The 18067-nt window shown below is 38.3% G+C and overlaps 1 protein-coding gene across 1 annotated transcript in view; it reads left to right on the top strand.

Moving 5' to 3' along the window:
• The window catches only part of AMMECR1 (AMMECR nuclear protein 1), a 99046-nt gene that overhangs the window by 62867 nt on the left and 18112 nt on the right, over positions 1-18067 (top strand). Inside the window, exon 3 of the mRNA XM_034780664.1 lies at positions 14715-14829. Coding sequence (XP_034636555.1) covers positions 14715-14829 — 115 coding nt within the window. The remainder of the gene's footprint in view (positions 1-14714; positions 14830-18067) is intronic.

Here is an 18067-nt window from a genome sequence, read left to right as displayed (position 1 = left end):
TCTCTTTCAAAGGTAAATGTTACAACAAGCCATTTTGAAGCATATAAGAAAAATAGAGCAATATGTAAAAGAGCTTGTCTCCTCTTGATAAATCTGAAGAGAGGAATGTGGGTTTTTAAGGGAAGTATGTTATATTACTCCCATTTGGAATAATTATTAATTATATAAAATATAATACCATAAATTATTAATTCCAATAGGAGATGAACAATTTATCCTTTCCAAATTGCTGGGGACTATCACTTCCATCATATTTTTTGTGGCAAAATTATTAAATAGGATACAAACCTGCTTGTATTAATAGTTTTTTCATATTGTCATGTTCATTAATCTGCTTGACTAGAAACCAAGAATATGACATTTAAGATGAGGTGGCTGAATTCAAACTACCAGAAGAATGAGGACATGGATTTCTGCACAAGTGAATGAGATTTGGAGGAAACATTCTGGCATACTCCTTATTTAAGAAATTTGAGAAATTGGTTAAAAAAGCAAAAATGCCAAATTGATGTTTTGTCTCCATCACCTGACACTAGAAGTTGACATTGCTTGCTACACTGCACTAATTCAGGAAGGTTTAGCACTAACAGCATGATCTCTGAACCAAATTGCAACAAGAATATTCTAAAAAAATTACCACTGTGCCCTGCCAGTTAACGACACAACATTCAGGAAATACAAGTGTTGTTCTTTCCCTGTCTGCCTCACAACTGCAAGGGATAGTTCAGGAAGTGAAACGTCATTCACAGCTATTTTGTTTCCTGGAAATTTTGCAGTCTGCCCAAAAAGTAAGACAATGTAAATAAATACTTTTCCTTGCATTCAAGTGATTTGATGATACATCTGAATAACTCTTTGCAGTTCATATTTATGTTGGCAAATTTCTGCTGGTAATAAATCAAGATTGTGAGAGAATTGTCAAATGTGAGATTGGTAGATGCATAGATTTCAAGGCCAGAACAGCTCATATGGTGATCTCGTTTCACCTCCTGTATAACACAGGCCATATTGATTGCTCAAAGTATTTTCTTTTGAACTAGAGTATTTCTTTTCTTTTTAATTCAATCTTGATTATAAAATTGCCAAATATTCCAGCAGAGGTCAGATCAGTGCCAAATACAGAGAGAAAGTAATCTCGCTACACCTACTCGAAATTCCCTGGTTATGTATCCAAGAATCATATTAGTCCTTTTGGCCATAGCATTGCACTGGAAGCTCATGTTCACCTGATTGTCCACCAGGACCCCAACATGTTTTTCCAGAGACATTGCTTCCCAGGATTGAGTGTCCCATCTTGTAAGTATGGCCGACATTCTTTGTTCCTAGACGTTTACATTTAGCCATATTAAAACACATATTGTTTGCTAGTTAACTTGTACCCAGCTTACCAAGTAATCCAAATAATTCTTTATCAATGGCCTGTCCTTTTCAGTATTTACCATTCCCCCAATCTTTATGTAATCTGCAAATGTTGTGATGATTTTATGATTTTGTCCAGGTCATTGACAAAAAATTTAAATAGTGTAGGGCCAAGAACCAGTCCCTGTGGGACCCCATGAGAAATACAACCACTTGGTAATGATTTCCTGTTTACATTTACATTTTGACACTCATCAGTTAGCCAGTTTTTAATCAATTTAATGTGTGCGATGTTAATCATCAGGCTGTCTGCTTTCCGCAGAGAAAGGTAGGAGAATCTTACAGTTAATATGCTTGTTCTCTAGAGTGCTGCACTCTTTGCACTAGGTCTTCTAATTTAAAAATTAGCAGCATTGTGTTACATGGTGGAAGCTGCTTGTCTGTCTAGCTTTGCCATGCTGAATTATGCTGATATCTGCTGGAAGGGGGTTCATTAAGAAGATATTGATGACGTGTGTGACAAGAATGTCCTAATTCCCTCTCTGTTAAAACTATGGGGGAGAGGGGATTAACATCAACCAACAATGGGAAAAAAACAATAAAGCTTAATACACACCTGTGAAACTCATGACACCTGTTGTCACTCTACCTTCACGTATCTCCCCACTCTCCAAAAGCCAAAAAGAATAGGTGAGCTTTGCAGTGTGCCTTACAGGTCATTAATTCTCAGGGTGTTTTGGACCAACTGGTGCACAAGGTCCAGGGGCCCTTAAGCAACATATCTTCCCAGTAGTCCCCTTTCTTTTACATCAAGGTGTCTTCTGCTAGAGTATTTCTGCTAAATGCAGTTCTGGTGGTATGGCACAGAGAATATCTTTCAGACCGATATGAAGCCACTAGGACTTCAAAGAGCCTTTACAATAAATGTCTATTGTATCTTCTTTGTGAAAAGGGGAACTATCTTGCCAAGTTGGGTCTTTAACAAATATTTCATAGCCCCTCTTGGGTATATATGAATTGCTGGCTACAGTGAGAGTCAAAACAGTTACCATAATTGGTTGTAAATTTACTATATTTGCCATATTTCCTATTCTAATACACTGCTTATTGTAGCAAAATCAATTACTGCAGTTTGTTATAGAAAATTCCTTTTCTGAAATTGGATTAATCACATTTGAATTAATTAGTCTTGTTTTGATTAATTCTTTGGGGGCCATACTGTTATGTTCTGCACAGCAGTAAAACTGTAAGTCCAGTTCCTCCTGGAGGGAGAATTCATGTCCCCTGCAGATTTTTTTACTTACCCTCAGAAAAATGCCTTTCTGTTGCGGAAGCAAAGGGCAGCTGCAAGAGCAGTCACGCACACCTCCTCAGAAGTGCAGATGTGTCATTTTGGGGTGGGACTAGGGCTAGGGATGCCCTGGCTTGTGGCTCCTACCCTGTGCCAGGTTCAGTTGCTAGTCCTTGCTCGGCAGGGGAGGACGGGACTTCCTCTTCCCCTGCAAGGAGCTGCTGGGGCTGGAGCCAACTAAGACCAACCCCAGAAACCTCCCCCGGTTGCAGGAAGATCTGCACACCCCCCCCCTCATGCTTTCTGCCCCCCCATCGCTCCTCAGCTGTGGGGGGAAGGGTCACGGTATGGGGAGCAGCTCCCCTGTCTGCCCATCTCTCATGTATCCAGACCACCACCCTGCAGTCAGATCACTCCACACTGAGCCCTCTGTGCTTGACCCCCACCCCAACAAGCCCCACCTCCCTTGCAACTGGACCCCCCTGACGAGCCCCCTGGACTGCCACCCCACTGAGCCCCAACCAACTGCACCCAGATCCCCCCTGCAGAACCCCATTCTCCCTGCATCCGGAACCCTCCAATGAGCTGCCTTCGCCCAGATTGCCCTACACAGAACCTTCTCACCCCGCACCAAGCCCCTCCACACTTCAGTCCTTCCTGGCTGAGCCTGCCTGACCCATACTTGGATCGGGGGGCCAGGGCTGGGCATGCGTGGCAGGAGGGGCACGGCCTCTGGATGTTTCTGGAACAGGCCTGGCCCTTGCTACTGTGTCAGGGTTGGGTGCAGCCGCATCACTAAGTCCGTGTCCAGAGGCGGGGAAGGACTCAGGGCAATCTCCCATCTCTGTGCAACTAGTGGCTTGTGGTCCCCACTACCATGCTGGAGCCTCCATCTTTATTTATTGATAAATAAAATATGCAGAATTTTTTTGTGTGCATAGAATTTTTATTTTTTTGGCTCAGAATTCTCTCAGGAGTAATACAGTATAAAAGAATGGGTGTAATAGAATTAAAGAATAGGTTTTGGAAGTCCTGACATGAGTTCTATTCTTGATTCTATCACTGACTCATTGTATGCAAACCACTTAAATTGCATGAGTCACTAACCTCTCTGTGCTTCATTTATCTTATCTGCAAAAGTAGAATAATACTTGTATTGTCCCTCATCTTTGAATGTCTCCACTGCCTCTCCCTCCACTGAATTATATTTAAATTTCTTGACCTAATTTCCGATAACCTACATAATTCTCTACTCATGGCTACATAGCCTATTTAAATATCTTCTAGAGATGCTAGCCTCAATGTCCAGTTTGTACAATTCTCCTACAAACCTCTTCATGCCTCTGTCTATGCCACGTATAAATACTGAATGCCTTCCCTGTCCTTATTGAGATTCCTCCTTAATATTTGGTGTTTCATTGATGCTCACAAGTGAGTCATCAATATATCTTTTTGAAAGAAGCCTTTTAATTGAATCACCAGGATATTCATATGCCTACATCTGAGTAATATGTGATCTCATTGCTGTAATTCTCATATGTTTGTTACCCCTATTTATGACCTCTAAAGTTCTGTTGTAAATGTTTGCAATAGGTACTGTGTCAATCTTTGTACTATGAAATGCTGCGCATATGCTTTTGGGTGCTGAAAATATGATGTCTCCTTAACAGTGCTACTGAAACTTAATGTTTTAACTTGCTTTGAAAGTACTACTGTATGTAAATGTAATTATGAGTAAAGGGGAGAAACTGGCTTTCTTTAATGCAGAGAGATTAGCTTCTAGTTAATACAATTTTTAAAAAATAACTTGCTACGTAAATACAATTTAATAAGATCAGTGACGTTATATAAAATGTGTCGTGTCATCTTACACATTTCTGATACCTGGCTTAACGGACCATATTAGCTGGTTCATCCCATGCTTTTTTGTGTCCTGAGGTCTCACCTTCATGCAGCCTTTTGGTATCAGTGGTTTTCTTGCCTCATCTGTAGTGCCTCTTTTGTTCTGCCATCAGCAGCCCGTGTCTGCTTTCCTGACCTGAACACTGATTATTCTAAACATTACCATCAGCTTCTTTAAAAAATTCTGCTGTACTTTTCCTCTTCCTACTCCTTTATTGATATTCTGTTGAAATTAATGGAACGTTAGGTAATATCAGGTTCATCCATACATGTTGCAGGTGTGTTCTGAAGGACATATTTGGTTTAGATATTAGTCAGCAGTTTTAGTAAACTTTTAGTGGTTGCAAAAATGCCAGATTGGCAACATTGCGGTGTATCCTTCCCCAGGTTGCTCTTTGGCGCTCTGGGGCCGGAGATGCTGGGGCTGCACTGCCTGGCAGGCTGCGGGGGGAGGGGAGGAGAGGGGCCACAGTGGGGGCTGGGCACAGAAGGGGAGGGACCTTGGGCAGAAGGGGTGGGGCTAGCTTCCCCAAGCTCGGGGTTCTCCCACCGCCCATGTGTAACTAGATGAGAATCTGCTTTTTTTTTAATTCTCTGATCCCACTTTTGGTTGTGAGGGAGAAGGGGGTAATGAGCCTGGAGCATAAAAAGCACAATGTGTTTAGAAAGCAACAATAAATTAGAACATTTTAGTTGTATTAGCAGCACATTAGTTGTTCAAGTGATCTTTACTCTAGCAGCTTTTATAGAACTTCAAATGTTTTGCATGTAATGGCATCCATTTATATGTAAATAATGGCATATGGGGCGTGGAAGTGTGAACTGTTGTAGGCATATCTGTACTGAAGTGAAAGACATTCTCCATGCCAGGCATTTGCATGTACTTATGATCCATATTCAAATATTGCTGTACGAGGTAGCCTAATTCTTTTTTTCTTAGTTGTTTGCCTTTAAAAATTGTTTACTTTCCTTAAGTAATGCTTACATTAAAATGTGATAAATACAGATGTAGAGAAAACCTTTCCAAATGAATTCTATTTCAATAAGAAGATACAGTTGCCTGCCAATGTTGTTGGATCCCAATTCTTGTAACAGACATTAATTTTCTATGATGGGTGGTTGTTTCAACCTTCTGCAGAGAGATTTTTGTGAATGAGCAAATATTTTTTGACCTACTGTCAACTGTATATAACACATACAAACCTTAGGATCCTATAATTGCCTTGTTTATTATTAAGTAATTTGAATACTTGTCTCAGTATCTGACTTGGGCTATATCCACAGTACCGCATATGCTGGCAAAACTTGTCACTCAGGGATGTGAATATTCCACCCCCTGAGCAATAGACGTTATACTGACATAAGTGCTCATGTGCATAGCGCTATGTTGGCGGGAGAAGTGCTCCCACCGACATAGCTTCTGCTGCTCACTGAGGTGGTTTTTTTATGCCAATGGAAGAGCGCTCCCGTTGCCAGGCATAGAGCATCTTCACCAGACGCTCTGCAGCGGCTCACTGTATCGGCACAGCTGTGCTGATGCTGCGCTGTACATATAGACATGACCTTACTTGGATGTTCTTTAAGGGTAGGTTTACATGGCAGGAAAAAAACACCCTTGCAGCAGCAAGACCCGGACTTGTGCCACACGGCTGAAAATAGACCCACCCTGTTCCCCACGCTTCAGCGCCTGAGGGTCTACACAGCTATTTTTAGCACTGTAGCACAGGCCCCGCAAGCTGGGTCTGTAGACCTAGGCTCTGAGATTCACGGGGTTGTTGGGTTTTTTTGGTTATTTGCTGTGTAGACATAACCAAAGATCTTGTATGCTGGGATCTAACTCTCAGGGTTTTTTCTTCTCTTGTTTCTGTTTGCTGAATCCATTAAACCCTAGGAAAGATTGGTTTTACTATCAAGATTAACTGGCAAAACCTGAATTTGTGATTCCCGTTACGATCAACAGTTATGAAAACCATGACATAATAATCAATTTAAAGTTTTATTTCATAAATTGAAAGAAGACTCTCTAATTAGCTGCCTAGTCTAAATTCCATTTATTTTTCGCTCAAGTTATTATGATTACTTTCCTTCTCACGTATAATAGCTTAAAACACGCTACCTTAGAAATGCTTTTGTAGTAAGCTGCAAACAAATTTGTGAAGTCAAATCTGACTAAGGCTCCTTGACAATAAGAATTGAGGTTATTACGTTGAGTTTTACTTTGTTGGGAGGTGAAAGGGACTTATTTTAGATAATTTAAGATAAAATCTTGGTTGTTGTAAAAGATCTTACTTTTCACTCCCTACCACCAAGTTAGCCTTTTTATGGCAGATACAATTGTATCTTTTATAGAATGTCTAGAGTTAGAGGGCTGGCAATCGTAGGCAGTCTAATCTAGGAGAGAGACTTGTAGAGCACTGGGAATCTGTACACCTGGATTCTGTTCCCTCCTCTACCACTGATCAGTTGTGTGCTTTGGGAAGTCACTTAACCTTGATTTATCATTACAGGAGTGGGCTTTCCCCTTTATCAGCAATTCCTTCATTTTAATCTTTCCAACCATCAATAACACACTCCAAATTGTGCATTTATAGTGTGTATTTTACTTCTTTGGGCTATCTCCATGTGCCGTTCAGCCTCGTATCTCAGAACACCTCACAAAACATGCACTAACTAACCAGAAATGCACTGCCTGTGACTTGTGACTGATTAAATATTTGTCATTAACAAAATTGCAATCCAATTACAACTGGACATATCCATTGTTCCAAAGCAAGCACATGCACGAAAATGACTTATTTGAATGCTTTTTGCCTTTAGACTCATGAGTTGTAGCTTAGAGGGTGGATTCCAGGGTTTGGTGCTATCGTGTGGAAGATTGAAGTTTTGATTTCAGTCAGATAAGTGATGTTTTTAGCATTTCCATATTCTAGTATGTGTTCCTTCATAAAGTCATACCAATCTGACCATAGAAATTACAGATGGAAAATACTTTAGTATTGCAGTTTGCTTTATCCATCTGACAAATTATCCAAGTGGTGCAGCAGCTTTCCTTGGGGGAGATTTTACAATCCAATAATTAATTAATTAAAAATAATACTCAGTATTAAGAAATATTACTGATATCAGCTTAATTATTCTTTGCTAAATTTCATCCTGTTAGTTATTCTTGGACTACCCTAAACAAGTCCTTTTTCTCTTTCCCATTTCTGTGATTTTTTTTCATTCCCTTTCCTCCCCCTTTGAGTACCCTTCAGCTGCTGTCAACAGTTTTGTTTTCTGTGCCTCTCCATATCCCAAATGTGAAGTGTGCTCCAGAATCTAGTATAAACCAAAGTCAGAAAAGTGCATTAGAGAATTTATAGACCATTTTGAATTTTATTTGTGAAAAGCTGAGACTTGTGTAGCATGTCTGGTATGAAGGAAAACTGACAGTAATGCTTTGTTTTTTCTTGATTGACAGTAACTTGATCTACCCTCAGTAGGACACCCAAACTTGCATAAATGTGCTTTAAGTATAATTGAGTTGCAATACTCTTTTCTTGCTCCATAAATTATGCATTCATCACATTGCACTGTGATTTGGTATTGCTTATGTATTCCATTAAAACTTTTAATTTCAAGAGCAGCAGACTTCTTGCTGAAACATTGCCATCTCTTAAGTGAGTTTGAGCAACTTGAAGCCCCCTTGCTTGGCATTACTTCTTTTCAGCTATTTGGTACAGCATGCCTTTCCTTGGTCAGCATTAATGGATGTGAATGAGCTCTGGGGATTGAGGAAGTAAGGAGCAGTTGATTGGCAAATATTTTTTTTTTTAAACAGTTTTTTTCCCTCAGTAATTCCTTTGTATTCCACCTTGTTTTTCCAACTTGATATTTTCCTCACTACCTCTAGTCAAGCTGTCATTAATCTAAATTTAACAGAAAAGTTGTAAAACTTGTTTGTTAAACCTACTCTCACCCTTCAAGAAGCAAGTGTGTGTAATGTGCAATTTCATGTCAGTTGCAATTTTCATGTGTGCTGTATCTTTAGGATTGAACTGTAACTTGAATGGGAGAAAGTTGTATCTTGACCAAAGATTCGACCAAGGCAACTCATGAAAGCTGTTGAGCCTCTTTTCCTGATGAGAATATAAGGTCCATGGCTCGCTCCCATACAAAAGTGTGCTGATAACACATGCACAATACACACAGATCTTTGTGTGTTCTGTCAGTTTGTTGTTTTGCCATACCCTCTTGCTCAGTCTAGATATTGTTATGGCAGTTTTTTCAATGCAGATGTTGAGTTCTGTTTCAAGTGAGAGGTTGACTGCGATAGAGGACCCCAGATATGTCAACTCGTTCACCACTTCAAGTTCATAGTTGTTGATCTTGATAGAGGGTGCTTCCTCAACTCCTGGGCGAATTATGTTCATCTTTTTTAGGCTTATAGTAAGCCGAAGTCTTGGCAGGCTTTGGAAAAACTGTCCAGGAGGTTTTGTAGATAGGCTTCTGTGTGGGTTGTCACTGCTGCGTCATCAGCGAAGAGGAGGTATTGGATAAGGGCCTCCTGAATCTTACAAGATTGAACAGCTTTCCATCAGCTCTAGTGTGCAAGTAGATTCCCTCAGTTGAGGAACCAAAAGTTTGTTTCAACAGCAGAGAGAAGAAGATCCCAAACAGAGTTGGGCCAAGTACACAGCCTGGCTTAACTCTGCTACGAATCTGGAAAGCCTCAGAGACTGAGCCATCGTATTGAACTGGGCCATACGTGTTTTCATGGAAGGATCGAAATCATGCTTAAGAGTTTGGGGGGGGACATTCAATCTTTTCTAGAAGCGCAAATAGTCCACTTCTACTGACAAGGTCAAAAGCCTTTCTGAGATCGACGAAGGCTATGTAAAGGGGCTTTTTTTTTGTTCTCTGCATTTCTCTTGTTGTCTCAGCGAGAAGATCATGTCGATGGTAGACCTTTCAGCTCTGAAGCCGCACTGTGATTCTGGATAGATTCTGTCTGCAAAGGTCTGAAGTCTGTTCAGGACAACTCAAGGCAAAGATGCTTCCCATAATACTAAGAAGGGAAATGCCACGATATTTGTTACAGTTGCTCCTGTCAACCTTGTTTTTATAGAGAGTGATGATGTTGGCCTCTCTGATTTCTTGTGGTACTTTGCCTTCTTTTCAGCACAGGCAGAGCAACTTGTGAAGATGTTACAGTAGAATAGGTTTTTGGCGTTTCATGACATAACAGCTTATGATATAAAATATTATAAATTGTGATTTAAAATGTATGTAGGTTGTTCAAAATGTTGACGTTCTGCTTTCTATAGAATTGAATTGTTCACTTAGCTCATGTGCTCCCATATGTGTATGTGTTGACACAAGTGGTCAGATTTTTAAAGTCTGATTTATCTTTTTGCACCTAGGTGTAAATTATTACAGGTGTGGGGCCCAAGTGGGTACTTAGTTTCGTATCACTTATATCTACAGAAAGCATGCTCAGAAAGGGAATTTGATGTCTATTCTCCTGTCCCCCATTTTTACCCAAGTGGCTATATTACTTTGTAGCTGCTAAATATGGCAGTTTGGGTTGGTGTTTTTCTTTTCAGTAATGAAAACAAAGTTAATCATCATGATCCAAACAAGCACTACTTATTTATAATTAACACCGTATTAATGAGCATGAGGAGCAAAGCACAGATCCCAGATGTTTTAGTTTCCTTGCAAATGGTGTTTTAGTAAAGATCAGACAATCAATGACAAATTTTTGAATAGGAGTTACTTTGGAACTCTTATTGTCTGTATCAATCCATTTTTCATCAGACCATCATGAAAATATTAAATCGTACTTAGTTTACTTTCTGTATTTCACTTACTGGCACTTCAACTGACTTACAAAATAAAGGTTTAAAGCTTCTATTACACTGAAAACTTCTGACTCATTGTTAACTATAGAATTATTACCAGCACTTCCATAATATTGTGTAATTTTGTGATAATGGTATAACTGGGCAGTTACAAGTGTGTACAGTGAAGGTGCACATTAATGATATACTATACAAATTACAATTAATGCTTATTTTCCTAAAATTTTAAAACCTTCAGTCAGCTGCCAAGAATGAAAATAACATCAAAGGGCTTTTACCTGCCACAGGCTTCAAATTGAGGTGGCCGTACATTTTCATTTTTATTATTGTGCACTTGACTTTCATCTTATTGTGTTGCTGCATGTTCATACTAGGGTTCATATCTCAGTTCTCGGGCATTACTCAACGTTGTTATGATTTCATATTATCTCTCAGAATGTTACTTATTTACTATTGAAGTAACACATAACCACACAATAACCGCAGTTAGAACTGAGGTGTTATTGTGGTGACTTCTGCATTAAACATATAGGATGACTTCTGGCCTCATTAAAGTCAAAGGGGCAGATCCTCAACTAGTGTAAAATTGTTGAAGTCAATGGAGCTTTGACAGTCTGCACCAGCTGAGAATTTATACCTGGGAATTGGCCACTAACTTCACTGGGCCCATGATTTCACATATAGTGAGATATTCCTTGCCCCAATGAGTTTAGTCTTTAATTTGAAGCAAGATGTAACAAGCAAATATGATGGATGAAATACAAGGTGTAAAAAGAGAGGGAAAGTGAAGGTTGCAAAAATAAGACCATGTGATTACGTAGGTTCTCTTGCACAACTTATTGGTTCCTGAAGGTATCAAATTCAGCTGATACGGAATGTGTTTTACATGACAAAATTACTGCACAAATTAAGAAAGGTGGATCGGAGCATACACAGTACCTAGAAGATTGTTTTCTAATAACAGTCGTCTGTACAGGTCGGTCCTGAGAGAATTGGAATTTTTGGTTTAGATTTAATAATACCCACCTCTTTTCATCAGTAGAACTCAATAAGCTATTAATACTGTACAGACACATTATGTTACTGAGAAACTAGAAATCTAATAATGAATTGCCATAATCTTTAGCAGTATCTTTTCCTGTGGGATGGGGGAAACGTCCCAAAAATAATATGCAGTGAAATTCAGCAATGAATTTTAAAATAAAAAAGTGAACAGTTCCAAACATATTAATGCAATATAATAATCAAAGCATATTCACAAAAGTAACAAGGAATCTTAATTAAACATAGTCTTGTTTTTTCCTTTAGTCAGAAAGATTATCAATTTAATTTAAAAAAATCAGACTCATGCCTTAATATTTTGACTTAATCACTTACCTGACCCAAAACACCAGGATGACTTAAGTCTCTCAGACTTACAGATGCCAGTGTATTCGACCAGTGTATTTTTACACCAGTGGCACAGTGTGTGGGGGGAAAAAAGGGAATGTTAAAGTGGTGAGAATAATGTACGCATTGTTAGTTAGTAATAAATCACAAACCTGCATATGTCAGAAAAACTGAACTATGATTTTTAATATAGGCCAGGTTTAGGTTGGGAATAGATTTTTATGGCCTACCATCTTGATTTTTAAAATTAGAAATCAGTAATATCAAATTGAGATTTGCAGAACATAATTTTTCTTACTGTATGATTTTTAAGAGGTGCAGGAAAGTGTCTGGATTGTATATCTGTTCGCTTAGCATATTTCTTTATTATTCAGTAATTATCACACTTATAATTACAACATTGCCCTTCTAGAGATGGAAAGGCACAGCAGTAAGTAATGCAAAGTTATTTGATCAACAAAAATGTTTCATTAACTTATTGCTGTTGAGAATTGTTCTGTTAAGTGACACTGAAAAATAGCAGTTTAAGCCTTGAAGCAGTAACTTATAACCAACATCAGGTTAAACACACGTTATTTCAGTGGTTCTCAACCATAGATGAAGAATACATAATTATACAGAGATTACAACATAAGCAGTATTTATGGCTATGTCAATTCTAATTCCACCAGTGTGAAGAAGTCTGGCTCTACTCATGTTCTTGTCATCTACTTGTCTATTCCTAAACTGCCATTTTTTTCCCCACTAGCATTTGTGCTAGTTGTCATGATATTGTGAAGTGCCTCACTCAAACCCAGGAAGAACAGCACATAGAGAGCTATAAAGGGTGAACGTGACCTTGTACCCTCTCATTATCACTACTTCATCATGTCTAAAATAGATTTTGTTTTCTGATATTGCTCCATGTCACGGGAACAAGGGAGGGAGAGGAACTGGAGTCTGATTTTTCAATTTGCAGCAGTTGTGCAGCTGGTTTTGCAAATAACTTTATGGGGTCTTGGAGAATATCAATCACCTTCTGAGATGAACTAACGAAGGCAATCACATACACAAATGTACTTTCATAATCTTGCCAAAGATAATCTTAGTTGAGATGTATATAGTATGGTTTCATACAGAGTTTCTCGAGGCTTTCCATATATTGATATTATCCCCATTTTCCCAGTGGAAAAGCTGAGGCATAGAATGCTTCGATCTTTCCTTCCTAATAAGTATATTCCTCATTCATAAAAAGATACTTAGCTTTTCTATTTGATGTACCCTCCCCACGTTTTCCTGTCTCTCTAATCGCTCTATCGGCCCTTCTTTGAAGCTGGGCATCCTAAAATACTCCTTAATGCTTGGTAGAGCAACCCCCTCATCCTGTGTCAACCTATACAATGAACTACATTTAACTCCATCCAAAAATAAAATTGGATTTTCTCCTCTTCTTTTTGTGTAAAACTACCAATGTTTGACAAGGGGCCTGTAGTAATTCTCACCACCTCAGTAGTTCCAGTAGCTTTTCGTTGAATGTTTTCAAGCATTACACCACAGTAAAATATATTGATTCTTTTCAAAATGCAGTTTCATAAGAAGGAATTCACTTTTTACCATTAGTTGGTAATGGAATATTAACTCTGAGTCAAGTATACACACTATAATTTCCCCGTTTCAATTTAAACTTTTTTGAGTCTACTGCACTCTGCACTACAACTCCATCTGGGCTAAATTTAGCTATATGGAACCAATGATGGGACTACACACTGGCTAAATTTGACCTAGAGATTTCAATGAACCCTGAGCACCTTTAGAACATAGTTGTGTATCAGATCCAAGAGTTGTCATCTCTAGTCATTTTACAAATAGGGTTCATAGAACTAATGACTGTATCCTACATTCAGTGGGTGGAAAATGTTGAGGACTATGTAGCTCCTTAAACTAGGTTTCTGCCCTGTTAGATTCTCCTCCTTTGCTGAAACAACCAGTTGGCCAGATCAGTTCTTTTTCTTGTTAAACATAGGCCCTTTTGTATACAAGTATCTCCTTTCCCAAGCTTAGAAAATAATAAATGCAAGTATATTACACTCATTTTACCCTCCTCCCCCCCAGTTTGCCCAGTTCTCCTTATACCAAATCTTGCACAATACACAATTATCCTTGACATTTGTTTCATACATCTCTGGTTAACCATTCTCTCCTGTTTTCGTAATGCAGCTGTTACTGAGATGAATGTAGATGGTACCACTTTCCCTTTGATGTGGCACTGCTACATTGCACACCTGCCCACTGGACCTTACGTTATCAGTGGATTAGCTTAGATGTTCATTAGCTGCTCTATTACTTATCATACATCTGTTTTGCAGAATAGTTTCAAGTCCTATAGTTTCACAAATCTGAGTCTTTGATGGTACCATTATAAGTATTTTACGTTGACATTTCTTAATTTGCATGAGTATTTTGCTCATTCAGATTGTCTACATTGATATGTTAAACACAATAGTTCTTTATAGAGTTATCATTCTGATTATTTTCAAGATGTCAAAATATATATTTCCCAGCATAACTGTCTTCTCCTACCCAAAATTATGTCATTTAATCTTTTCAAAACAGATTTGTCGTTGATCTGTTTTCCCCCAAAATTTGTTCCTCCTTAAGACTGTCCCAGTAGCAAAACCAACTCAGCAAGGAGTGACCACCCAGAAAATCTAGTCAATTGGTGTGACCATATAACTTGTCCTGCCATGAAATCTCGAAACCATTTGTCTAAGAGAAAAGGATTTGCAATACTGCGTATTGCACTATTAAGAATTAATTGTCAGAGTAGTCATCATTCCATCAGCTTTTATTTTTGCTGTCTCTTACCTTTTTCTTTTCCAGTTGGTTCATTAGGTAGTTCAATTTAGGCAAAAAAAAAAAAGTGCTTTAAAAATTTGTTTTGTTTTCAACAGTGCCCTTAAAGATAGCCGTTTCCCCCCAATGACGAGGGATGAGCTGCCACGGCTTTTCTGCTCAGTGTCTCTACTCACTAATTTTGAAGATGTATGTGATTACTTGGACTGGGAGGTAAGGATTCCAGATCTTTTTAAAGAAAGTTATCTTGATACCAGTATCCTCTAGTTCCTCCCAACTAATAAGAAAACTGAAATTTTGGAATATTTAGTGTAGTTCTCCTATTGTCTTAGTTGTCTTTTATACACGTAAGATGAGGCATCTCTGGTGTTTCCTGGGAGATGTGGTGTTACCATGCAAGTTCTCAGGGTATTAAAACCATAGAGTGGAACTGAGCCATTTTCATGCCCACTGGATGATCACAGTAAACCTGTGTTCTTAAAAGAGAGACATGAACAAGACACCATTGGTGGTTGGTTTTTTTGTTTGTTTGTTTGTTTTGTTTTGTTTTTTTAAGATTAAATTCTGCAATATTACAATAGACATCGTCCAAAATACATCCTTAGTTTTTGGATCAAAACTTTCTGTAATATAATAGTTATAGAGGAGACCAAGACAGTCATAGTCCATCGCTCTGCTAGAACAAGATAAGTCTCTAGAAAGAGGCTGTACCAGACAATATATACTGATACTACATTTGACCTTAAGCTGCTGGAATCACATAGTGCACTCATTGCACGCACACACACACAAAAAAAGGCCCCACACAGCTGCCTCATTTAGATATAGGAATAAGCATGGATGGCTGAAGCCAAATAACACTTTATCTAGTGAAAATGGTGCAAGCCGGACACTTAGAACTTGTCCCCACTAATCCCTTGAAAACAACGAAAACCAAATATACCATTTATTTTTCCAATTTAATACTTATCCTGTGAAGAGCAGCATCCACTTTACTTGTTATGGTTAAAGGGAAACTGCACACATTGTCGGCACAGCAGCATAAAAACTCACAGATTAAGAAGCCATTGCTGTTATGTCTAAATTTCTTCTTTTTTTTTTTTTAACAATGTATATTTCTGAGTGTGACAGTTTTACTGAAAATTTGTCACTTATGAAAACAATAGACATGTTCTAGTCCACTACAAAGAAAACAAATTCCACTGTCTTGTGTTAATAATGGTTTAACACACATAAAAGAGCTCTAATGCTTAGTGTTCGTTTTTTAAAAATTGTGAACTGTAATGCTTTTCTATTGGCTGTATGTGCAGGTTGAAAACTGGTGTATAGTCTCCACAATTGGGTGCTCTCACTGGTAAAGGTCATAAGGGACCTCATTTTCATTGGGGTGACTGTCTCCAGCGTTCGCCTTAGAAGTGCCAATTGTACAGTAATTGAAAGCTTAAATATAATGCATTTCACAGTTAATTGGTAGTGACAACAGCTTCATGTCTTGGCTACTGCTGAGAAAAATGGGTGCAAGTTTTCTTTGAGGAACGATCAGTGTTTTCACCATAAACACCATTTTTCATGATTTATCTCTCATCTGTCAAAAATTTACTCTGTGCTGAAGCTTTGTCCTAAACCAGGAACAGTTCTTTTTAGACAATCCAATTGTTGGTCTCTGAGCTACAGAAGCACAATATATGTTTGGACCACAATTTTTCAAGCGTTAATAACTACAGCGACTTTTTAAATGAAACTTTACAGGCCAATAATTGAATCAATGTAGTAAATAATTTAAACTGTCTGGTTGAGATTTTGTCTAGTCTGCTTGCTACAGTTTAGCATGTTCAGAAACTGTTTTTCAAGTTTTAAATGCACGCTAATATTTTATTGGCTTCATGCTATCGTCTAGTACAGTACAATGTAATGATCATTATCTTCCCAAGTTGAAATATGCATTTCAAGTTTCCAGATAAATACTTTTACATAATGACAAACTGTTTCAAAGCCTATCAAATAAGCATATTGCTTAAAAATGACCAAAATACATATTTGTTCGAGAGAGGGGCTTAAACCAAAACCCCAGCTCAGAACACCCACCAAACTCTGGGAACGTTGTGATCTGGAGACCATCTTCTAATTTATACCTTAAATGTCTGTATATATGTAACTTTAGGAATTTCACTTTCTGTATTTTATTGCAAAGTCCTATCGAATTTAATAACAGAAGAAAAAATATGATATGACAGAAATTACTTTAGATAGTAATAAAATATAAATTCCTTTCGATAGAATTTGTAATCCTCCCTATTGAATTAAATAGAGAACTATATCCCAGCTATAGAATTCTATACGTTGGTTTAAAAATTCTATAGAAAAATATTCGCTATGAAATTTCTCAAGACACTTCAGTAAGGGAAACCATTAACCTTTTTTGGAAGGGTGGGAAAAGCAAGAGTACACTCCTACCCTGATATAACACAAATTCGGATATAACATGGTAAAGCAGCGCTCGGGGGGGGCGGGACTGCGCACTCCGGTGGATCAAAGCAAGTTCGATATAACGCGGTTTCACCTATAACGCAGTAAGATTTTTTGGCTCCCGAGGACAGTGTTATATCGGGATAGAGGAGTATTGTCAAATATTTTAATATTATACTTTTAAAGCCTCTAACGTGGTAAGGGAATCAAAAGAGGTGGCCATAATATAATGAGTCTCCTGAAACATGCAAAATCCTGTAGTTCTTTCTGCCATGCTTTTCAAGTGATGGTGCTGTATATAACTATAAATGACTTACAGGAATTCCATATAAAGTAAGAAGTTTATACTGAAATGTTAGTCCTTAAAAGAATGATGTGTCACTGTACATGCCCCTTACAGTGAGACAGCTTATGTCATCCATGTTTCTTTTAAGGGAACTGCAGTTATGCAATGTCAGTGGCAAAAAGACATTTCAAGATGGCTAGAATATGACCTAAAGAGAGATTCTGGGTCTTCCATCTGGTATAACTGCTCATTTCCAGATCATCCTGAAAAATCATCAGCCTGGTTAGGAGACCTTACTTCTGTAGGTATGCTATTGAGATCTTGTGGGAGCTAATTCAGCAATTTGCTGACAGAAGTCAAAATATTTCAAAATTGCAGATCCAGACAGCTTGCAGTGCTGTGGTGGTTTAGAGACGAGATCATTTGAAGACATGGCTCAGGACAGGAGTGCCTCCTATACCCTGAAACAGACTGATAGATCTTCCTTCCACTGATTAATGAATTGTTTTCCCAAACTGAAGAGATCAGTTTTTCAGTTGCAGCAAGCAGTGAGAGATCCTCTTTGCAACAGAGACTTCAGGCGAGTAAACAGGAGACATGAGTGAATTGACTGCCATTAGCTCCCATATGATTTTTCAAATTGCCACCATTTTCACCTCTTATAAAGGTTTGCACCTTTTTCTATTTACTGTCGAAGGA

The sequence above is a fragment of the Trachemys scripta genome, chromosome 9 (genome assembly GCF_013100865.1).
Source record: "Trachemys scripta elegans isolate TJP31775 chromosome 9, CAS_Tse_1.0, whole genome shotgun sequence".
Taxonomy (NCBI): Eukaryota; Metazoa; Chordata; order Testudines; family Emydidae; genus Trachemys; species Trachemys scripta.
This window is presented reverse-complemented; position numbering and strand designations above follow the sequence as displayed.